Raw genomic sequence first — 25964 nt, 5'->3', positions numbered from 1 at the left:
GTTTTTGCAGCTAGCGGCACACCCTTTTATATATTCAGATACCCAACCCCCTATTGATTTCCATGCACAGATGACGGATGTCACTGAGCTGCCTTCTGACAAATATCCCATTAAACCCCCCAAAAAACTACAATGGAAGACCTTTAAATGAACACTATACCAGCCTACCACTCTCTTCTTCTTCTCCTTCCCTCGCTGTCTAACAGCTTTACTCGCACTCTATTTATGCTCGTGGATAGACAAAAGACAGCAGTTCCCTTTTGGCAGAGCATGTCTCACTATAAGCCCACCTACGGGCTCAGCTCCTCTGCTACTTTTTTTTTTTAAATGTGGCAGCGGCGGCGACAGTGTAGGACAGCTCCGGAGCAAAATCTACCTGCAAAATTTAATTAGGTAGTTCTCAAAGAAGCCTGCTGGGAAAGATGTCGGCCAAGGGGAGGATATGACGCAGGGACGGCAGACAGGAGGAGACACTACCTATCGATTTGCGGCAGTAGGAGAGAGAGACTTTGAAGGTAGTGGGGCCCTCGAATCGATGCAGAATTTTTGCGTCTAATGAGACACCTGCATTCCTTTTGGCCATTGAAAGGGCATCTTAGCTCCCAATAACAGATTGTTTTCTACTCATCAATTCCCTTCTCTGTAGTTCAAAAAATAATGAGGATCGATCCAGCTACACATGGAACATATTTTATTAGTGCCACTACTGTAGTTTCAGCACAGGAAGAAACTTTCCTTTCTGAACTACTGGTTCTCTCAGAGGCTCTGGTGTCTTCTCTTTTCTCTGAAGGACACTTTAACCTTGAAACTTTAATTTACCTTGTGTACAGGTGCAGGGTAGTTGGTTCATATGCCATACATGTTTTCAATCTTTATATTGAAACATCATGTTATTTAAATGATAAGTTGATTGACAGAAAATGTATCAAAAGGAAATGTGTACACGACTGAATGAAAATGTCAAAGAATGTCAAAATATTGCTCAATCTCCTTAAAAACCTTAAACCTTAAAAATAAGTCGGGGTTTCCCTCATTTCATAACTACTTTTACAATGTATTAACTATATTATGTACATATTTTTCTTTTTTGATGTCATTTTAGACCAACTCTTAGACTTAATGTGTTTGCCCGTCTCGTAGGTAAAGCAATCTTGGGCCCTCCGCGGCTCTACCAGGAGCTGCAGGAGCTTCAACATGACCTTTCAGTGGTGGAGGAGGTCACTCTCCTTGTGGGCAGGCTGCAGGGCATGTACCAGGTACGTGTCTTTACACTCTCTCACTGTGGCTGGACTGTCTCACCACCAAAAATGTGTATCATACAATATATATATAATGCAACAGCCCAAAGGAAGGATCTTAGGGTTTTTCCTCAGTCCAACTGCCTCTACAGAACCCAAACCACAGAAGTCAGAGTTTGATACATTTAGCACAAACCACTCTCAGGGGTTTCATTAACAGCCTGAGTTCCAATTGGCAACTTAAAAAATTAATAAAACACACACACGCGCCCACAGACTGACCTTCCAAGAAACTGAAAGCAGTTTCACAAATTATTTATAAGCAAGTTATCTCAAGAAAAAGACTGATATATGAAAATATATGTATATATACAGTATAATATTTATGTTTGTAAAATCTATGAAATCTCAGATATATTTTGTACATTTTAGCTGACATTATTATAGTTCTTAAGTCCACAGCACACTCAAAAGACTCAAAGAGGCAGCTAAGACACAATTGAAGTCTGCGCATTTACTTTAAATCCCCAAATGTAGTGCAAACTAAGAGATGCAGTTTGTATGGTACTAAGATAAGCATTAGGGAAAATCTCTTGCTGCTATTCCTCTTAAGGAAATTGCCAAATAATTTAAGATGCTTAAAATGTGATGAGTAGCCTCGCATGCTTTTTTGAATAATTTATTTGTAAAAGCTATCTCCTCATCAGGAGTGCCAAGATGGAACGCAATCTCCACTCTGATATATGAGATAGAAGTGTCGGATTTGTTGTTCAAGAAAACTGACAGGGCATCTGTTAAAGGAATTATTTTATTAAACAACCCAAGTGTTTTCAATAAAGAGAATCTGAGTCAAGGCTTCTTCAAAAGCAGGTGGAGTTTTTACTTGCAACAGCAAATGCAAGGGAATCAACATGCATCACAAGTGTAGCTTACATGATTGAGACAACGAAATGAACAGTGTACAGAGATTATATGTAGTGAAGATGGTGTGTGCGAACATGCCAAGTTCGTGTGTCCTAAATTAACCAAAGGCAGATGTTTACAGTTCGTACAATGTCCAGGAAAGAATGTGGAGAAGTGTATACTCCTCTCTCCAGGATGTAATAACTCATACAGTGCAATTAAAAGCACCGGTAGATTCTGCGGGAGCTCTCGTGAACCCCCAACCACTGAAGACACATACAGTCATATGAAAAAGTTTGGGAACCCCTCTCAGCTGGCATTATAATTGACTCTGCTTTCACAAAAAAAAAGATAAAAGTGGTATGTCTTTAATTTACCAGGAACAGCTAAGTACTGGGATGTTTTCCAAACAAAGATTTTTTGAAAAGCAGTATTTGGTTGTATGAAATAAAATAAAATGTGAAAAACTGGCTGTGCAAAAATATAGGAACCCTTGTGGTTTTGTTGATTTTAATGCCTGTAACAGCATGTAAAGCTGATGACTTTAAACACAAAGTTGGTTGGATTACGTTGTTAAGCCTTGAACCTCATAGAAATGTCTGTTTAATCATGAGAAAAGGTATTTTAGGTGCCTAAATGCAAGTTGCACTTCTCTTTGACTCTCTGCTGAAGTGAGACAGAATGGGATCATCAAAGCAGTTCCCAAAAGATCTGAAAAACAAAGATTGTTCATTGTCATGGTTTAGGGGAAGGCTGCAAGAAGCTTTCCCAAAGGTTTCAATTGTCAATTTCGACTGTAGGGAACGTTGTCAGGAAATGGAAGGACACAGGCACAGTGGCAGTTAAACCCAGGCATGGCAGACCAAGAAAAAAACAGGAGCGGCATAGGTGGAGGATTGTGAGAATGGTTGCACACAACACACAGATCACCTCCAAAAACCTGCAAGAACATCTGGCTGCAGATTGTGTATCTGTACATCGTTCAACAATTCAGCGCAATTTGCACAAAAACATCTGTATGGCCGGGTGATGAGAAGGAAGCCCTTTCTGCGCCCACGCCACAGATACAGTTGCATGGAGTATGCAAAAACTCATTTAGACAAGCCAGATTAATATTGGAAGAAAATGCTTTGGACTGATGAGACAAAAATTAAGTTATTTGGTCTTTATAAAAAGCGCTTTGCATTGCGAAAGAAGAAAACTGCATTCCAAGAAAAACACCTGCTACCTACTGTTAAATTTGGTCATGCTGTGGCCACTTCAGGGACTGGGGCCCTGGTTAAAGTCGATAGTTGGATGATTTCAACCCAGTTTCAACAGATTATTCAGGATAATGTTCAAGCATCAGTAACAAAGTTGAAGTTGCGCAGGAGTTGGATATTCCAACAAGACAATGACCCTTAACACAGTTCAAATTCCTGCAGAGGGAAAAGTACAATGTTCTAATATGGCCGTTGCAGTCCAATGACTTGAATATCATCGAAAATCTATGGGATGATTTGAAGCGGGCTTTCCATGCTCGGCAGCCATCACATTTAACTGAACTGCATCGCTTTAGTATGTAAGAATGTTCAAAATACCTACATCCAGGATCCAGACACTCATCACAGGCTACCGAAGGTGTCTAGAGGCTGTTATTTTTGCAAAAGGAGGCTCAACTAAGTACTGATGTCATTTTTCTTTTGGGGTGCCCAAATTTATGCACCAGTCAAATTTTGTTATGATGCCTATTGCATATTTTCTATTATTCCAATAAACAAAATGACACTGCTGAATTGCTTCTGTTTCCCTAAGGTATGTCATATATGAAAAGGAATTTGCTTCTTTGAAATCCCAGCTAATGATGAACAAAAATCCCCAAAATTAGAAGGGGGTCCCAAACTGTTTCATATGACTGTATATCTCTTACATGTAGGGGGAGTCATAAGTTTAGTAGGACAAAGTTCATAGCAAGACAGTATGTAATGTGTTACCTTCATCAAAATGTTATAATATATATAATGAAACAAAGTTTTGTTGACAGCATCTCACGTAGCATTCAAATCAGGATACCTCCCAGTGGGTCTACCACTATAACACATCCAGAGTACCATACACTACATTACACAGCCAGGGAGGTACACTCCAGAAATCACCTAAGAGCCTCTCATGCTAATACTGGCACCTTTGCCTCCCTGCACTTAATGAGCACAATGTCCCTAGGAGGAGTGTTATTGGCCTGGCACTAAATGAATGCCTTTCACTTTCCGCCCAGTTATAATGGTGTGCGCCGAACAAATAGACAAAAAAAAAACACTTTTGCACAGCTCATTGGCTTCGGAAAATTAATTTGATTCTATTTGACTTGAGGGGCTAAACCCTGTAAAATGGATGCTGGTGTTGAAGTACATTCAAGTTACATTTTAGAGGAATAGTGACTTCTAATATGCCGTTTTATACGAGTGGTTGTGTGGTTTTAATGCGTTTTAAGACTATCAATTTATTAGTTCATCTACAGTATGTATACATATCTCTGCTAAATGGCTATATGTATGCTAAAGATGAGAAACAAGCTTTAAACTGTGTGTGTTTTTCCATTTAAAGAACCTGAACACCACTGTGGCCCAGGATTGGTGTCTGGCTCTGCAGAGGCTTATTCGCATTAAAGAAGAACAGATCCAGAGTGCTAACAAATGTCGCTTACGCCTGCAGGTGCCTGGCAGGCCAGATAAGTGAGTAATATCTTACATACAGATGTAATCCAAGCAAACTTTTCTGTAAAGTATATTGTGTGGGTATGAGAACATAGGACTACAGCAACAGCAAAGACAACAAAAATATGTTTTAACAATGAAATGACCAGACAGAAACATGGCAAAGTTTTTTCCATTTTTTTCTATTGTCCAATTTTGGTTAGTCCATGCCAATTGTAGCCTAGTTTCCCATTCTTAGCTGACAGGAGTGGCACCAGGTGAATTCTGTTGCTGTAGCCCATATGATTCAAGGTTCAAGATACTGTATGTGTGGAACTGTTGCCTTTCCATCAGCTTGACTAAGTATTGCTATTCTCCTCTTTGGATCGTTTTGACTCTGTCGACAGGCCTAAATGATTAAGTTGCTGCCATGTGATTTGTCTATTAGTTATTTTCATTAATGAGCTGTTGAATAGGTGTGACTAAAAACTGTATCCAAGAACTTTTGCAAAATGATAGGCGAACATATTTTGTTGTTGTGTATGACTCTACACTACAGTATAATTCATCAATGGTTTTATGGTATTCCAATGTGACACAACCAAGCCCCAACCACAGCGAATTCCACCAGCATCCAATGTGTGACAAAAGTGACAAAAAATGCAGTTCACCGGGTGGCCACTAGGGGCAGGTTTCAAAACAGAGCGATTTCTCATGGACTCCCATGTAAATAGGCCGTTTTTTATTTATTTATTATTATTCTTTCGGACAATTCCACACAATACACAATTATCTCTTTCACATCATACATCTTAATTTGTGTTGTCCGAAGGGTGACGGAAGAAGCCTAAGGCTTATCGAGTCCCGCCCCCAAAAAGTTTTCACAGTATTATTAAATTATTATTAATATTATTAATTAAAATTTGAATCCTGGTACAACAAATCATTTTAGTCTGTATGTTTAGGTCATATCTCCATGTCAACACTGAGAGGGGTGAATTTTTTGTACCAGGCTAGTTTTTACCCTATTGGAGGTTAAAATGAATGAATAATTAGGGGTGTAGCCTCTTGAGTGACAGCTAGCCGCTGGCACTCACTTAGCCTCGGAGGTATACATCAGCTAGATGGGCGTATCTCCCTCCCCCAAACGTCACATCAATGCCCTTTTTTGGTAAGAGGAAATGAGGCAGAGTCTAAATCTGACAAGATGGCGACACGCATAGGCCAGGACGATTGGATGCAGTTGGAATAACTGAGATCAGCCCGGATGCTACATCCATTGTATCTACTATCTATGGACACAACACGTTTGATTATTTAATTTAATACACAAGAATATATTGTGATCTGTAAATTAATGACCTATACAGCTGAATTATTATGTATTTGTATGGCCTTCAAGTAGCTTTCCTGCAATGCAAAAATGGCAGGTGGTTATGTTTTACTTGATCAGTCAAATCACAAAACCGCAGCAGTTGTACTTGTGTTCAGCGGATCATATATGCAATCCGCAGAAGGTAACATTTTGTCGTTCTATAGATGTTAAAGTGTTTTTCTTGTCAGTAAGTGGTTCCTGGTGGGTGGAGTGATTACTGAATGACTCAACGCCTACGAAGAGAAGAACAAAGATGGAAAGGAAAGAGCATATGAGTAGCTTAGAGTACCGCACATGAACTGGGAATAGCAAATAATGGCAGATTATAATGGAGCCCATTTTGTGGCTTCTGGTGGGGATAGGATAAGAAAGAGGTAGCGGCGAAAATAAAGAGAAAGATTGAAATAGCAAAGCCAGAGCCCTGCTGAGAAGGACTAAGCAAGAGAAAGAAAGAAAGAAAGAAAGAAAGAAAGAAAGAAAGAAAGAAAGAAAGAAAGAAAGAAAGAAAGAAAGAAAGAAAGAAAGAAAGAAAGAAAGAAAGAAGTGAGTGATGATGGAAGACTTGGCTCTGTGCCAGCAGGGCAGCAGCAGTCAGAAGAGTGGTCCTAATGCTTCAGGAGCCAGGGACAATCGTACTGTGCCAAGCCAAGCTAAAGTGACAGCTTGAGCAGTGGAGCTGTGCAGATCACTTCTCCCACCTCTCCCAGCTTCCTCGGCGGCTGTCACACCAGGCCTGCAGGGCCAATCTGCTTACTCAGATGTTTGCTGGAGCCAGATGTCATGCTCACAAGAGAGTCCCAGAATTCCCCTTTAAGGGGTACCCCTTTTTTGTTGAGTTCTTGTGATAACGTCATTAGCAACTGCACTAACAAGGAGATTCCCCACCCGTACATCTGCCCAAACTGCAGATTTGTATTTGAATCTTAAATAATGTAGAGCAAGACCTGAGCTGAAACCTTTACTCGGAAATATCCACAGAGTTTTTTGTGGAGATTGTAAAAGATAACACTGTCAGCTGAAAGAAAGAAATCTCCTGTTTGGAAAAAGAGCAAATCCTGGTGCTGTGATAGCAATCTAATTGAGACTGGGCCTTGGTGTTTGCTGACTGGACCAGTAGTGAGCCTTGGGGCTGGGGGTGACAGGTGGCACAGCAGGTGCCCAAACCGTTCTGACACTACCCAGGGTGCAGCAGTGGCAGATTGCAGGGGAAAGCAACGGGCAGACTGGCTTTTTCTTTCTCACAAACACAAACACACCCTTACAATTTCACACACACACACACACACACACACACACACACACACACACACACACACACACACACACACACACACACACACACACACACACACACACACCCACACACACACACACACACACACACACACACACACACACACACACACACACACACACACACACACACACACACACACACACACACACACAGGTTTCCCCTTGTTTTTCATTTTCATCTCAGCTTTGTTACTGACTTAAGTAGGAACCTATAGGACACAACAGTGCTTCCATTCCGTCTGTATGTGCACGTTACCTATATTCACACATGCTTCCTGCTTACAAATGCACCTGCACACAAACAAGTATTAATCTAAAATACAGGAGCACACACATACAGGGTCAGAAACACACACACACACACATACACGCTAAAGGTGCAGAGCTGATGCCTGCTCTGCTGGTGAGAGTAGGACCGCAGCAGGGACCCCCCTGTACTGAGTTGGTCCCCTCCTGTCTGGCCGCAAGCGACTCACTGCAGTCAGGCAGCACATCACAGCCTCCACACTACAAACAGACTGAGTACGTGTAGGGAATCCTGACTGCTTCCTCAAAGGCACCAGGCTACGTGTGGCAGCAGTTCATTAACATCCTCTTTTACTGTGTCTGCTGGAGCAAGCACAGGCATACACAGATACATGGGCTGTATACTGGCAAGCCACAGATAGATGCACAATTCAAATTTCACATTTTAACCAAATGTGTGTTTTTTTTCTCAACTCCCAGTCCCACTAGCATAGATGAAGGAGCAGCCCGAAACCTGAAGCCTCATTTTAATGGTCCCTTTTTACGGAGGATTCTTAAAGCTACGTGTAAAGGCAGACCATACATTATTATTCATATGACTGATTCAGGCTCCATCTGGAGTTCATTCATCCCTTGTCCAAACAGACATGCTCCCTAAGAGGCTCAGGATAGATCTGATCTCAGTGTCTGGACAACAGAGGTTTTTTTTTTCTCTTTCTGGCAGCGTCCAATAATATCCGCAGTCCTCTACTTTTAACCAGTTAGGAGGTGCAGTGGCGCTGAAGCTAAAGGGCATCTAAGGTACATTTCTTTTGATCATCTGTTGTGGAAAAGTTTGGCTTGCTGCATGAGTGGTTAGAACAAATTGGGAGAAATGTATGGGGAATTTGTTTCCTGAGGATGTATTTCTTGTGTTATCTAATCTTACATTCTGTTCACCTGAGATTCATTTAATTATATGAAGCATTGGTTACAGATACTCTTTACACATTTATACTTAATGGGGTTTTATGTGATTAGCTTCACTCCTTATAACGTTTTGCTCCCAAGACTCAAACTTGAATTTGCATGCTGTCGCAATACAGTTATTTGATGCCACACATATTTAAATCATAGATAGTAAATAATATGGATGTAGCATCCGGGCTAACCTCAGTTATTCACACGGCATCCAATAATCCTGGTTTGTGCGCGTCGCCATTTTGTGAGAAGGAGGGAGATAGCTGACGTATACCTCCGAGGCAAAGTGAGGGACAACGGGCGGAGAGCTGTCACTCAAGAGATCGCGCCAATACATTTTAACCGCCGATAAAATAAAAACTAGCGTGGTCCGAAGAAATTCACCCCCCTCAGTGTTGTCATGGAGATATGACCTAAACATACAGACTAAAATGGTTTTGTGGACCAGGCTGTAAATAGGTTTAATAAGACTTTGAAAACAGCCTGTTTAACAAGTGAGTCAATGAGAGATGGCTGTCTTCTGCTTCCACCCCCCTAGTGGCATTTCCGGTTACTACAGTTGTGGTCACTTCCTTATTGGATGCTGGTAAAAATCGCTGAGGTTTATATCGCTTGATTTAAATGTGTCTTTTTCTTCTTCTTCTTCTTTTATTTTATTTCTTTACAAAACTTTCTAATTGAAATAAAGCCGAAGCAGTAAAATCTTCCATATACTGTATATCCCCCATAGGATAACATTTAGTTTTCTCAGCTATAAAGTTGCAAAGATACTTGAACAGGTTTAATGTGAGTTGCTGCATTGACATAATACACTGCAATAACACCAGCTCCCCGTCCTCTGGTAGCCATCTTAAGGATACACACTGCAGCAAGCACCTACAATGAATTTAACCTTAACCTTGTTTTAGCAATGTACAAGTAGATGTATTAGTCTTTGATCTGGTACTGATGTGTATGGTATGATAAATACACACCTGGGTCTTTTATGTATAAATGGTTACAACCAGATACTTACTTGTGAACATGAGTGACAGTTCAAACAAGATTGAATTCATGCTTGTCATCTTGAGTCACACAGGAATAGTGTGTTAAAGTGCTGTTATTGACTCACTCAATGGCAGCATATAGTTAGTGTATGTACTGTAATTTTTTTTATTGTTGTCAAAATACGTTTTGTCAAAATCTGTGAATATCTCCTCGCTATCAACTACCTGTACGTACTGTGTGTGTACTGAAAGAAAATCCAATGTTAATACACAGCCTAGGCTCTGTAAACTGGTATGTAAACAAAGGGTATGTAAACAAAGGGGGCCAACCCTACCTAGCAACACAACTGTTTACAGAGCCTAGGCTGTGTATTAACACTGGTATTCCCCCCCCCCCCCCCCAGTGCACACACAGTACGGACAGGTAGAGGATCATGTGATATTCATTGATTTTGACAACAAGCATTCTACAGAATCGCTGACCATACCTTTAAGTTTAATGCGCTGATCTCAAATCTTACCAGGAGCCCCTGATCTACAGAGCAATCTGCTGTGTCTGTTTGTCCATTCTACGATTTTTTACACAATCCTGTCACCTCCATTAACCATATTCTGAACTCACTATAGGCTACAATATTTTCCTGAGACTGATTGTCATCCAGTCCATCCATAACGTAACCAGAACAACAAATCCCAAGGGACACTGAGCCCTCTAGAAGTCCCCTCCCTATTTGCAGAGAGCAGACTTTCTCTTCTTTATCGTCAGTTATTTTCTCTCTCTCTCTCTCTCTTTCTCTCTCTCCCGACTGACTGTTTGTTTCTCTGGTGGAGGGTGTAGGTGAACTGAAGGATGGCTGCATGACAGGCTGCCACTCAGCACTCACACCTACATCTGTCCCGTCCTTGTGCATTAGTGTCACATGTGTGGTTCTGCGCTGACCTGCTCCCATAAATCACCTGGTGCCTCGTTCTCGCTCCCTCGCTTCCCTCCTCTCTTCTCCTCCTCCCTCCCTATACCTGTTTTTTGTTAGTCTCTCCGTGCCTCTCATTCTCTCTCCTCATATCCCCCTCACTCTGCCAGCCCAAGCCCAGTCTAGTTCTCCATTCTGGCAGTGCAGCACACACCTGCACTGCACTGCGGCTGTCAATCAGCAAGCGGGGAGGGGAGGAATTGGAGACGGGCGCGCTCAGATTAGTATGTTTGAGGCTGTGTGTGTGTGTGTGTGGGCATGTGAACTGTTGCCTGAGGAATCCGACCGAGTGAGCAGTTGTATTCTCGTCACACACCCCATCTTTCCCCTTTTTGTCTTCGGCAAATTGCCTCCGCTATGTTTCAAGCGGCTGATAGAGATTACACCTATTTTGTGAAAAGCTTCACTTTCTCCAACGTGTCAAGGAAGTTTTGAGATCTTACTTGCTTTTTTCTGTTACTCTCTCTCTGCAATCTGTCTCTCTGTCTCCCTATTCTATATATGTATCTGTATGTATGTATGTGTGCGTGTGTGTGTGTGTGTGTGTGTCTTTTGCCTCCTCTCTATGAAAATGTAATTGAATTTGCGGGCGGGCAGCGGCAGGTATAGGATGACAGAAGCAGAATTGAGGCTGCGCACTGTTCATCACTCTATTAACTTCTAATGATGACTGAATGTTTCTTCCCTTTGAGTGCCTGAGACCCTTACCCCCAGTTCCATCTTTTTCACACACTCTCTTGCACTCTTTCTTTTCTCTCTTACATCGCTTCAAAATCCCCCACGGAATAGTTGCACAGGTGACTTTAAGCATGGCCATTATTTTGGAAGGCTGCTTAGTGCTTTAAAGAGACGTCTCATCCTTGGCCAGACAGCTTCCTTGTAGCTCCAATAAAGCCTGATCAATCCAGACAACAGAGTGCCCCTTTCAATGGATAGACACTGGCTGAGTCATCGCTAACTCCGCGCCGATGCTGCCAGTCTCGCTTTAACACGCTCGGGATTAAAACGATTTTTATTTTAGTTGTCAGGGGAGAGTCAAATATTTATACTGATGCATGGCCAAAAGTCTAACAAGCTGACAAAAGAAATTTACTAAATTGTTGTTTTCGGGAAGCTAAACGCTTAGGCGGGAATTGTTAATGGGTTGAGTTGGCCTATGTAGGCTATGTTTCTCTACCTATAGGCTACCACAGAACCCAACTTATTCAGGAGATTTGTATGAAGTCAATCCTGTGTTAATGAATAGCTCTTAACAAAGAGATAACCCCGCTTTAAAAGCCTTTGCAAGTCCCTTAACTGCTGTCTGAGACACTTATATATATGTGTATATGTATTCTTTACATACATGTTTACATGTTGTGTGTGTGTGTGTGTATGTGTATATATATATATATGTATATATATGTATATATATATGTGTGTATGTGTGTGTATATATATGTATATATACTGTACATATATTCTAGGTTTATTTTATCTAAAATTTGGTTCTTATTGCACTATACGTTGATACTCTTTTACTCTATATACTCTATACTATTTTTTTATTTTTTATTGTTGCATTATTGAGGAGAGCTTGGAACACAACAATTTCATTGCCAGCTATGACTGCTTGCCTGTTATGTTGTGCATTTGACGAATAAACTAACTAACTAACTAACTAACTTTGCTCTGGGAGTAACCTTGCATTTCGGATCCCATTCGGTGTTGACATTGACACTAGGTGTGTGTTTTTCTATTAGCTTGTGACCTCACTTACCCATAGCTATCTGTATCATCTCCATTTCTGAAATGCCTTGTTTTGGTATTCAGGTGGAGTGACCTTGGGCCTCATTTATCAACAGTGCGTAGAAAAGGTTCTAAATTCACTCTTACGAATGAAATTTAGTATGTGCTTAAGTACAAAAAAATCGGTATTTATCAAACGTTCGCTGGCCTATCGTACGCACACCAGTAAGTCATCAATCTTGATAAATCCCACATGTTCTTAAGTGTCATGCTCGTTCACGCTCAGCCCATTTGCATTCAGAAACGCCTCCAATTAACCATATATGGTCACAACACATCCCTTTATCAACCATCTGAATGGGTTTTACCCCTCTCCGCCACAATGGTAAAGAGCCGAGGGTAACGAAAAGAAACTTCTCCAACACAGAAATGGAAACCCTTGTAAACGAGGTTGAATCGAAGCAAAACATATTTTGTTGGCTCACTTAGTGCAGGCATTAAAACAAAAGAAAGCTTGCTGCATGGGAAAATGTGATATTTTCGAGCAAGTTGTAAGGCAACGGCATTGTTTGCCGCGATCTGACAACTTTACGTGCAGTCATTCATAAACTCTTTCAATAAAAAAGAGATGAAGATAAGCTCCTAACAACAATAGAGTTACTAAGTGAAATGAGTGATTGGCGAGTCTGGCGAGTCACCGCGGCTCGTCCAGCTCACAGCTGAGTGCTGAGACGCACAGAGAGCATCGGAGGGATCCTCCGCTTCAAAACATGTAAACGTGTGACACATTTAATGAATAATCAATTAGAGCTTACCTAAAAATAAGTGTGCCATATAACTATTTATTGCATTTAGGATGTTAGCTCATTTGGACGCTGTTTTGACCATCTGTTTTCATTGATGTATTGGCGATATTATATCTACTTCAGTTTCATTACTGAGTCGTGATCAGTGTTCTTAAAGAAACTTAGATTATAAAACAAGAGGTCCAAAACACAGATGATGATTAAACAAACAAATGTATGACTTTATATTACCCTAGAAATGCACGGGTGGATTTGACGCGTGGCCTTTATAGATATAGGCTAAAGAGAACGCTGGCGGTTCTAGTGTTAATGCAGACGTTGAAACTCTTAAATGCTTTGCTTTGTGCTTGTAATATCGCTATTCTACCACTAGATTATGTTCGTAAGCATGGTCAGAGTTGTGCTTACATTTACACACATTCATAAGTCTAAGTACATTTTGGTAAATGCCATACTTTGCGTGGCAATGTTCTTACGCCCTACTTACGCACAGATTTGTGCGTAAGTACGGTTGATAAATGAGGCCCCTTGACTTTAGATGCAGGAGAAAAAGACGTAGAGAGAGCTGGTTGGTTGCTGCGATTATGAATATAGTCATTCATGGTCTTGGAATTATACACATTGTTTCACAACATGGTTGTGCTGTCCCATTCACTAGCATGTCTTTTTTTTGTAGCTTGGATGGCTCCTTCTTTTCTTTCTTTCTTTCAATGGTTTTTTTATTAAATGTTAATAATAACAAAATTGTAGCACATAGAGTACACATTTTTTCCCCTTTTTCTCCCGAACATACCCCACCCACATCCCACCCTCACACCCAACAACACAAAACACACACCGCAAGAAACAAAAACAAACAATCAATCAATATGAAAAAAAACAAAAAAAAAACACAAAGAAATAAAATTTAATCAAAGAAAAAGGGGGGGGGGGGGGGGGTAGCTACTCTTCAATTAATGTGGTCGGTTTCTTAAAATAGTCTAGGAAGGGGCGCCATATTTTATGAAATTTAGTCTCAGATCCCTGGGTAGTGCAACAAATTTTTTCCAGATTCATACATGACATAATGTCTCTAATCCAATGTGAGTGGGAAGGAGGAGCAGGATCTTTCCACTTGAGAAGGATAGTCCTGCGAGCAAGTAGTGAGGTGAAGGCCAGTACTCTCAGCTTCACTTTGGGTAAGCCCGAATTTGGTGCAATGCCAAAAATTGCAGTGAAAGGGTTTGGCTTAATTTGATGCTGAAGTACTTCAGAAATCGTTTGAAAAACTGATGTCCAGAACTCAGTCAAGGTGGGACACAACCAGTACATGTGAAAGAGTGATGCCGGTGCGCTCTTACAGCTATCACAGGTCGGGTCTACATCGGGGAACATACGAGCTAATTTGGTTTTAGATATGTGGATACGATGTACTACTTTAAATTGCACAAGAGCATGTCGGGCGCACATGGAGGTAGAGTGTATCCGATCCAGGACTGAATCCCACATGTGATCTGTGAAGGCAGAACCTAGGTCCTGCTCCCACAGGGTTCTTATAGCTGCTAATGAGGGGCTATGCAACTTCGAAATAAGGTTGAAAAACACAGAAATTGAGCCTTTTAATGTGGGGTTCACAGAAAGAAACAAATCAACATGATTGGCTGGCGGTTTATAAGGGAATTGGGGAATTAACTTCTGCGTAAAATGCCTGATTTGCAGAAATCGGAAAGAATGTGTCTTTTCGATACCAAAATGTTTTGTCAATTGGGAAAAACTAGCAAATAGATCATTAATAAATAAATCACCGATGCATTTTAAGCCTTTTTTATGCCAGATCTTGAATGCACCATCCACCGTCGAGGGAGTAAATAAATGATTAGCTGCAATTGGGCTGAAAAGTGAAAAATTCTGCATTCCAAAATTCTTCCTAAATTGTGTCCAGATTCTAAGGGAGTGCTTAATCACGGGGTTACTGTTGGGAATAGCCGAAGAGAGTGGAAGTGCGGCGCTTAAGAGGGCAGATAGAGACAATGGGCTAACAGCGCTGGACTCCATTGTTACCCATACTGGGGCTGAGTCGTCAAGGTGAAAATGCACCCAATACACAATACAAAGAACGGATATTAGCAGCCCAGTAATAGTATTGGAAATTAGGGAGGGCCATTCCGCCTGTTTGTTTTGGTCTTTGAAGAAATGCTTTCCGTAACCGAGGGTGTTTACCATTCCAAATATAATTTATCATTAAAGAGTCAAGGGCCTGAAAAAAGGATTTGGGGAGAAAGATGGGGAGACATTGGAATAGATATAGGAACTTTGGGAGTAATGTCATTTTAATTGAATTTATTCTGCCTATGAGAGAGAAAGCCAGAGGAGACCACTTCGATAATATTTGCTTCGCCTGATCCAATAATTTGAGGAAGTTCGATTTAAATAGGTTTTTAAAATTTCTGGTGAAACATACCCCAAGGTAACTCAGATGATCTGTCACCACTTTGAGTGGGAGAGCTGTGTAATCAAGTTTAATTGCTTCTTTATTAATCGGAAAGAGTTCGCTCTTGCTCAACTTAAGTTTATAGCCAGAAAACTGACTAAAGACCTCCAACACAGAAAGTGCCTCCGCTAAAGAGGTGGCTGGCTTGGCGACAAACAAAAGTAAATCATCGGCGTATAATGATACCTTATGTTCAATTCCTCCTCTCCATATCCCCTGAATCTGTTTGTTACCTCTGATGGCAATCGCAAGTGGTTCGATTGCAATAGCAAAAAGGAGTGGGCTCAAAGGACAACCCTGCCGGGTCCCACGGTGCAGATCAAAACTACTTGAGTAACGGCTGTTTGTTAATACTGAGGCAGAAGGGCATGCATATAATAATTTAACCCAAGAAGTGAAAACAGGACCCAAACCGAATTTCTCAAGGGTGAAAAACAAATAATTCCATTCTACTCTATCAAATGCTTTTTCAGCATCCATAGAAGCGAGGCATTCTGATTCAATATTTCTGGGGGAATATAAAATGTTCATTAGCCGGCGGATATTATAAAATGATTGGCGTCCCTTTATAAACCCAGTTTGGTCGGGGGATATGATAGAGGGGAGAACATCCTCCAATCTGTGGGCGAGAATTTTAGCAAGTATCTTCACATCCGTATTCAATAGTGAAATTGGTCGGTATGATGCACAATCTAGAGGATCTTTATCCTTTTTTAACAACAGGGAAATACAGGCCTGGTAGAACGAAGGCGGGAGTTTACCTGAGTCAAATGAGTCTGAGAATACTGAACATAAAAAAGGCGATAATTCGGCTGAACATTTCTTAAAAAAGTCAGATGGAAGTCCGTCTGGACCAGGAGATTTGCCTGATTGCATAGATGTTATTGCTGCAATAATTTCCCTCTGAGTAATAGGTGCCTCAAGGCTATGTCTCAGGTCTTGAGAAAGGGAAGGCATGTTTAGGTTACTGAAAAAGGTTTCCATCACCGTTGCGTCTACTGTACAATCAGAACTATACAAATTTTAATAGAATGTTTTGAACTTTTCGTTTATCGATTTCTGATCTGATGTTGTACACCCACTGTCTGTCCGTATTCCAGGGATGAGTTGCTTTGCTCTAAATCCGCGCAGTTGATTGGCCAGGAGTTTGCCAATCTTGTCACCATGCTCGTAAAAAGTACTTCTGCTCCTAAGCAACTGGTCAGCAACCTGACGAGAGGAAAGAAGGTTGAATTCTGTCTGAAGTTTTAAACGTTCTTTGTAAAGTTCAGATGAAGGTGAATTAGCATACTGTCTGTCTATGTTCAGAATCTGATCAGCAATTTCAGTTTGTTTCTTTTTTGTACACTTATTTTTGTATGCTGCAAATGATATAATTTCATCTCTCAAATAGGCTTTCAGGGCTTCCCAAATTGTTGCATTGGACACATCTGGTGTTTTATTTATACTCAAAAAAGTTTTAATATGTGTAGAGATGTGTGAAAGAAAACTCTCATCTGTGAGCAACAATGGATCCAGTCTCCACTGCCTTCTTGTATACTCAACGTCAGGGAAAGCCAGTTGAAGGAGCAGAGGAGCGTGATCAGAGATCACCATACTTTCATAACTGCATGACTTAAGGTCTGACATCAATGAATTATCAACAAAAAAGTAATCAATTCGGGTGTAAGTGTGGTGGACATGTGAAAAGAATGAATATTCTCTTCCTGTGGGGTATAAAAACCTGTATGGATCAGAGAGGCTATAATCAGCAAGAAATGATTTGATATAACCTGCAGATCTGCTAAGAGTGGCAGGTTTTGGGGAAGATCGATCTAAGACTGGATCTAGATAACAATTAAAATCCCCACCAAGAATAAGAGAATGGGAATTGAGATCTGGGAGTTGAGAAAAAAATCTCTTAAAGAATTCTACATCGTCGACATTAGGCGCGTAGACGTTGGCCAAGATGACTGACTTATTGTAAAGTTTGCCTGAAACAATAATAAAACGTCCATTTTTGTCTGATATAATGTTTGAGGACTCAAAAGGAATATTACTATCAATAAGGATAGCTGTGCCCCTGGCCTTAGCCCTGAAATTAGAATGAAAAAATTGTCCACGCCAGCATTTACTTAGTCGCCCATGGTCAGAGTCATGCAAGTGGGTTTCTTGAAGGAAAACTATTCCAGCCCTGAGTCGTTTTAGGTGGGTTAAGACCTTACCCCTTTTCACTTGGTGATTAAGCCCCTTGATATTCCAACTAATTAAATTAAGATTTCCCTTCATCTAGCTCAGTTATAGTGAGAGTAAAAAGAGTTGCTCCAATAACAAAAAGAGTAGCAAAATACAGAGGGAAAAAAAAAAAAAAAAAAAAAACCCTCTTTTCTTTCTTACTTCAAATAATAAACAAAGCACTTAGAATGACCAGATGAAAAAAAAACATATTGTGACAGAAAATCTGCTGCATGGAAACACATTGGCCTATACTGAGACATGAAAATAATAATGATCTTTGGGCGAGCTTTGTTTTGACAAATACGTATTTACCTTATATTATGCAACTACAAACTTTTGCTCACTGCATGCTGCTAAGTCAAAGAGTTCAAGCACTATGGATAGATACATGGAGGAAGGCTATTAGGCTTTAAGAACAATGGCTGACTGGCATTTATTTTTTGCCTCAAGTCGTCCCATACTTTGTGGCGCAGTATTTTCTGGCTCTTATTACTCATGAAGTGAAAGACCTGAGAGGATAAAGAAGACACAACAGCCGATGGCTAGTGGCCGGCCAAGTGAGAAGTGTTGACTGTTGGCAACTCAAAGGGAGTCTGCAGTCCTCCAGTGAAACTGTATTCCCTTGTCTCCTTATTAAGACACATTTGCAGTAAGTAGCGAGTTGATAGAAACTACTTTTCAAATAATGTCTAAATAATAATCAAGTGAATATGCATATTTATTGAAATTCATTTCTCATGAAAGATTCTGGACAATTTATGGCAACTCCACTTTTCTGATGAAATAGTTTCGATAGAATAAGACCACATTTGTATATATATATATTTTTTACACTTTAATACAACCTCTGGTACCAATTTCTTACAATAATTCACTTCCTAAAACCAAAAAAACGATTCACGATTCAAGAGAAAATACAAGAACATTTTGGATGTGACAAAAAGGAACACAGAAAGAAAATGACAACAACAGAGGCATCATTCAAATTACAGTAAAAATATGTGTGATCTGACATGTTACAAAGCCTTAATCAAACTTAAATCAGATGACTGGACATTCTCCATACTCCATCAAACTTACAATCATGGGTCAAAATGGAAATATTTGCATAGCTTAGTCAGTACAGGGTATGCGATTAATGAATGCGCCGGGTGATTTGTTTACAGTAATCATTAGGTTTGTTTGTCTTTTGATCAACAACAGTGATTTGTTAACCCCCCTACGCAGGCTTTAAAAGTGCCTCTGAAAAGTTTAGTAAGGTGTACTTGGCTTGAATTCTCAGCTCTGACAATGGATATCAATAGTGACCTAGTTTCAGGGCTAAGATGGATCCATAAACTTTCAATCCTGCAGCATAATAGACTTCTTTGTCCGTTTGTATGTTTGGTCTTGGTGCTTTTTTCTTTCTTTCTCTCTATGAACCCAGATAAAAGGCTCTTTTTACAGAAAGGCTCAGATCTACTTTTTCTTTTCATAATACACCATAAAGGGCCCATAGGTCCAGTAAAGACGGGCGTAAGAACCATACTATATAAGGGTTGCCTAATACACAGCTTCCATTTTTCACACAAATGATTGGCTTATCACACAAGCAGGCCTCATTGTGAGCAACAGATCTCAGTAGACTGGGGGGGGGGGGGCTGGGTTACGTTAATTTTAATTAAAAAAAAAGACATAGCCTCTATCTTTCCAAAAGTTTTCCTACCAAGTTCAATAAGAAGCTCAACCTATAGGCCTATAGCCATTATAAGACAGTATTTAGGTGGAAATTGCCTTGCAAATCCCCCACAGAATGGTTTAAAATATTTCTGTTCTCATATAACCTGATGTGCACTGCACTTACATCATCACTGTTTCAATATCTTTGCTTCTCTGTCTCTCTGTCTCACTCTCTCACACACACACACACACGCACACAAACACAGACACAGACACAGACACAGACACGCACACGCACACACACGCACACGCACACACACACACACACACACACACACACACACACACACACACACACACACACACACACACACACACACACACACACACACACACACATCTTAGACTTAGATCTTGTCTCCCTCTGTGTCTGCAGCTTAACTTGGAACTAAAAAGGTTCTAAGGAAATCATCAGAGCATTTGCTGCTTGTCCCAGTGGTGTGCACACATTAGTGCCATTTTGTGCACTAGAGCCTAGAAGTGGGGAACTGGGACCAGGCTACTTGGTCATTGAATCCTGCAATGTTGATGTGCTGTCGTAAATCATAAAGCTGCAGGACACATGACTTAACCAATGTAAAATTACAAGCGTTCAAGCAGCTGTTCCAAAAAAATTGTGATGTATTAAAAGAAAAGTCCCATGAGATGAAAACAATATTTTCCCTATTGGTGCTGTTTTTCTCTGATTTTATTGTTCAGTTTTGTTTTATCTAGATTATGTCAAAATCCTACACTTCCCTGCACTTTGGTGAAGTCAAACTCCCATAAATTCAATCTGATGTTGAGGATACATTAAGAGCTGATAGAAAATGTGTGTTATCCTCCTTGACTATACTGTGACTTACATTTTTTTTTACTGCCTAGTACCTTTGAAATCTTAAGTCTATTAGTCTTAACACCATCATTTGGAACCAAATTTAACCATTGATACAAATTTCAAATTCAAAGCCATTACATGGGTTATTCAAATGCTTTAGAACACAATAAGTATATATTTGAAGATATTTGTGATCTGTGTGTGGATATTATTTGACTGTCAGTTTTCTAGCAGTAGAGTTCCATTTAAAGTGCTTACTTGCTGTCACTACTTCCCTGGAAAACTGGTATTTTTCACCGTAAAACATATTTTTAAATGATGGCTTGAATATGGGTACTTTTTGAACAGCCTGAACAAATTATATTTGTGCAGCATACCTTTTGTGTCATATCCTGCCTCCTGCAGCCTCCTACCTAGCGCCGCCACTCACCCAAACTACCTGGACTATTTCTAACAAGTGTGAACACGTTGCACACAGACAATCTCCAGATTCCCCGGATATTGTGCAGAGTTTATGTGTGTAAAGTGCTCATAATTGAAGGAAGCAAATTGACTGAATTGATCTAGTGTAAATGACGTGAATTTCAATAGCATTTTAATAGCCAATTTCACACATGAACTCCTGGAAATATCCTGGGAATCCGACCGGGAGAATGTGCAGATCTCAATGTTCACACATGCAGCACACAGCAGGAGATTATGTGTGTGGGAGGTGTTCTCATATGTTAGAAATAGCGCCTGAACTTGTGCGACGTGTTCCACGTCCGCCCGTACCATCAGACGCTTGCAGATCTATTCATTCTTCCAGTTTGCATACATATTTGTCTGCAACATTGTTTTAAATAACTTTCCTCCTTCAGCCCATTTTTATTTTTCCAGTAACATGCTGATTACGCGCTATCAATATCCGTAACCCCGATACCGACCCACATTTAGGACTAGGGGGCCGCCTATGTAAAGTTTGTGTAAAGTCTGGGTCGAATAACCCGGACATTTTTGTTCACACTCACAGCTCACCTGTGCAAACTTTGGATAATTTCACAATGCTTGTGTGAAAGGGGCCACAGAGGTACCTTAGTATTTAGCTAGGACAGTTCCATTAAGGCTACAGTGCGTACCTTCTTTTCACCCCCATTGAGTAAATACAACAACATTGTCGGGGCATCTACAGGAGCTAAGCCTTTGGTGATGGCAACCAGATTTTATTTATTCTGTTGGCGATTTGTCTTAGCAGTAGTATCGACAAATGAGAATAGCTGGTAGGCCTTAAATACTTTGTGTCATCTCATTTAGCAGAATGCACCTCAATCACAGAGCACTCAGTTTGAGATGAAGTTGTCTTATGCTAGTTGTTGCTTTGAGAGGCGGCTAGCCCCGAGCAGAGATGAGAAGCGGGCTACAGAGGTTTCACTTGTTTCTAACTCCTAACCCCCAGAGTGAATTTCATTTTCATACTTGTAGTCTCTTCAACCCTGACCAATACAGCCTCCAGTGATGTCACTTCAGGCAACTTTGCAAAGCTTCTTCTGGAGGCATTTGAACTCACCAAGACCTGTGAAATCCCCTTTAATAATGCAGTTTGGTGAAGGTGGCTCTGTTTCAGTACATAAGGTACTTCAACAGAAAGCAAATCCTTCCTTGTAGAAATGTCAGTTATATTCAGCTAATTTGCAACAGCAAATAAGTTTTGCAGGAAATCTAATGCCACTCGGATTACATTTTCTATTAACATAACGAGGACATGTTGTTAATTAAAGTATCTGGCAAGTCGACGAAATGTGGATAGTGAATGCATCTGCAAAATATTCATTGACAATGTATTTAATTTATTCAGAATATCTGATCTTGCAATGCAATAAATGTTTCTAGTAAATACAGCAAGATTCAAGTGTTTTATGTTTAGACACATATAGAACATGATCAATGTCAGTGAAAGATTGTGGGGATTGGAGTCCACACACTCAACACCAGCAATGACTTGTTCTATTTTGTGGAGCTTTTTGCCAAACAACTTAAAGGTTCAATATTGATGTGTGTTTGTGTGTGTGTGTGTGTGTGTGTGTGTGTGTGTGTGTGTGTGTGTGTGTGTGTGTGTGTGTGCATCTCCATATGTGTTCTCCAGGTCAGGGCGTCCTGTCAGTTTCATGGTGGTCCTCAACACTCCCAACCCCCTTAGCAAGATCTCCTGGGTCAACCGTCTGCATTTGGCCAAGATTGCACTACGTAAGTCGGCTACACACACATGGATACACACACGGATGACTGTGTTATTTCTATTTAAACAGGGTGAGGTAATACTCAGGGGTTCAGACACAATATCAAGGTTTGTTTCACTCTCTATCAGCCAAATGTATAACTGGTGTGACAACAAAACAAAACATTACTTATGATTTAGGTAAGATTGTGTCTCTATGAGGAGCTATGTCACTGTGTACTAGGTCTTGAAAAATAACATTCAACTGTCTAGAGAGTCTGCCCTATCAATCATTTATGAGGTAAATTCTACCTATTTCAAAGTTCTGAAGACCTCATTGATTGTTGAGACTCAGCACTGGTCAACATTCATGAAGGAAAAAGCTGGCCAGACCTTGCCCAGCAGGGAGCAGCACAGTTCTTTCTTTCCATCTTCCTAACCTTCCTTCCTCCAACCCTTGCCCAGACCTAAGCCTACTGTGCATTCTGACCACGCTGTCGTATAGGAGGTCTTCCTCTCTGGAGTTCATCAATGCGTGCTGTCTTGCAGGGGGCAAACCACACTGAGACGGGACTATACCAAGTGCATTAATCTGCTTATTTGGCCATGATGGCACGCATATTCAACCGCCTTAGTCCTCTAGTCCTCTATCCGCTGCTACTCCCTGCGTTGCCTTGAGCACTCTTCCTTGTCACACACACTTTATTCTGGCCTTTGCTATGCATGCAGTGTGCTTTTCAACACTGCACTCACAATTGTTGCTGCTTTCTTATGTCCCAGAGGCTATTTGTGGGAGCATCGGCACAGAAAAACCTTCAGAGGAAGTTATTGGTTATTTGAAGATTAAAGGACACTCAATTAAAATACCTCGCTAAGTTGAGAGAAGCCAGAGATATATTTGTCAGTGTTCTTTTATAGCCAAGTACAGCTCTGAGAAGGTCAATGACGCTTGAATTGGGCAACAGTCAAGCGGCTTTCAGTTTTTTAAGCACAATAAAAAAACACACAACTCTGGCTTATTCCCCTTATTACTTTGCCCTTCACAGTGGGGGGTCGAGATGTGCGTGAAGCGTACAATACATATGTAGACTCCCCAGTAGAGCTTTGCTGTGTGTGTTTTTTGTTGTTGTAGTGGCATCAGAAGCATCAGGCTCGGAGGCAGAGGACGCTGTAGCATGCCGTGAAGCTCAGCATCTCCGAAGCCTTTCCTTGTTGCTCACACACCTTTGTCAGCAACACAGCAGGTGTACTGATGAGGACAGTGGCAATGTTATAGCATGTGGCTCTCCAACCCTTTGGCTGCTGATGTGTGAACATGGGGGGAGGTTCATGGCAGGTTATCCCTTTGTTGTCATTCGGAACAGCTGCAATAATGTTTTTACAGAGAGACCATCATAATTAAGTATGATTGGAGGAGGATGCAATGAGCAATTAAAAATTATGTCATTCCAATTTACTTAGCACTAACTTGAAAAGAAAAACAACAAGCAAGTATTTTCTTACACATGTGGAAAAATCCCTGGAGGCAAGGGATAATTGTTATCACAAAGTAGATATTGCACATTGCTTTCACGCTCATATTGACTGATTCTGAATGTCACCAGCGCTCTGTCTTTGCCATGCTATCCTACCACCTTGTAGCCTAAGGCGGTAGTCGCAGACATGATACTCCTGTGTGTTTGTGAGAAATTTGCCAATCATTGACTTTCAGATCAATTCATTGATCGGGGGGAATTGACAAAATGTAATTGTTGTAAGGTTTCAGGCCATCCGGAAATAAAGGGCAAGTTACCCATTAAAACAACAGTTTATTTGACATGCAACTGCTCAAAAAACACCAAATTATCAGATCCCACATTTACAATGAACAGAATTTATGTCATGATTTGCCCGTGATGTACACATGAGTCTCTTCAAGCAAATGGATCAACTGGTTTGTACTCATTTATATTTGAAGCAATCGTCCTTTTATAATGCCCTTTCACTAAAATTGATTATATACATATTCAAAACTTATGTAGCCTCCCAAACTGAGGCTAGTCATGAATCGCTAATAAGAGCATGGAGGTGATAAACACTTACCTCTACAAGTTCAAATTGTGTAACTCCTTCATAAAGGGGGAGGCGTGGAGCTTGGGGAGTGTGACCCCATACGTAGGGGTGATGCTGAATTCTAAATGCAAAAAGTAAAATATGACCTCAAATGAATAACAGATGGTGGTAGAATCTTGATATTCAATTTAGATAATTCAAAGTTTTGATGACCTAATTGCATGATTGAATTTAAAGAGGACCTATGATGCTTTTTGACTTTTATGACCTATAAACGTTGTTATGATGATTCATAGTCATGCTTAACCATACTAAATTATCAAATAATGACTTACATGCATTTCGACGTATTCCCTGCTGACCGTCTGGGGTGTCTGTGCAGAGCACTAAACACTATTCTAGCCAGTCGAGAAGTCACGTCTTCAAAGCGGTCTACCCTTTCATAATTTGTGACGTCGCATAAAAATGTGTGACGTGACCACGCGGATGTTTCCATGTATGGTAATGCTGTCACTTCCCTGTTCGCGTCTGCCTCGCGCCCTTATAGGTCCATGCTCGCGCTTCCCGCCACTGAAAGTGTTCCGGAAGGAAGGTAACCAATCACAACGGAGTGGGGTTTGCAGGAGGGGGGAGGGGGGGGAGGGTAGCGGAGATGGCCGATGCACAGGCGGAGGGAGCGGAGATTGCCGAAGCACACACACTCAAGTGTTGACAGGACGTGCTGGATCGCCAAAATAAGAGAAAGAGCTTCCCGAAAATCTACATAGTTTTTTTGTGATGTGATTCGTGTCAGATTGCTCTATAGCAGTGTAAAACAAGAAATTAAGACCTATTTCGATAAATACAAAATATGAAGTTATTTTAAACAAAATTAAAGTGAAATTATTGCATCAGAATGGAACTAAATTATGATTTTTAACCACACATTTACAGCAGCGCTGTGACACACTGGTCCTCATCGAGCTTTTCATTTAAAAACAAAGAGTGGAGATGAGGGCGGGGTGATGGATTTCATTGGATCCCTTGGGGAAATAGATCATCAGCTCCAACCTGGTCAGGATGACAATTACTTGTTAATTATATTACACCCACACTTTGCCTTCCCATTTAACCAAATGTAATTACAATAGGCGAGTTGTTGATTTAATTTCACGGATGGTGTACTGTCACAGAGGCTTCCTCGTCGTCATTGCAGGCGGAGGCAAGCCTGCCCTGTGCCCAGGGGAGACCTACAGTTGAATCAGCATTTCAGACGCACCGAACCATGGTCTTGTTTAGTTTGAAATGGGTGCCGTGCTCCGAACATGTCCCTGA

The 25964-nt window shown here is 40.8% G+C and overlaps 1 protein-coding gene across 1 annotated transcript in view; it reads left to right on the top strand.

Moving 5' to 3' along the window:
* Positions 1 to 25964, top strand: part of arhgef10la (Rho guanine nucleotide exchange factor (GEF) 10-like a) — an 89809-nt gene that overhangs the window by 21617 nt on the left and 42228 nt on the right. Inside the window, exons 14-16 of the mRNA XM_080027029.1 lie at positions 1141 to 1256; positions 4725 to 4852; positions 22527 to 22627. Of these exons, the coding sequence (XP_079883155.1) occupies positions 1141 to 1256; positions 4725 to 4852; positions 22527 to 22627 (345 nt within the window). The remainder of the gene's footprint in view (positions 1 to 1140; positions 1257 to 4724; positions 4853 to 22526; positions 22628 to 25964) is intronic.

This window comes from Ammodytes marinus (genome assembly GCF_949987685.1).
Source record: "Ammodytes marinus genome assembly, chromosome: 4".
Lineage (NCBI taxonomy): Eukaryota > Metazoa > Chordata > Actinopteri > Uranoscopiformes > Ammodytidae > Ammodytes > Ammodytes marinus.
Note: the sequence above shows the minus strand (reverse complement) of the source record. Positions and strands in the feature narration are given on the sequence as shown.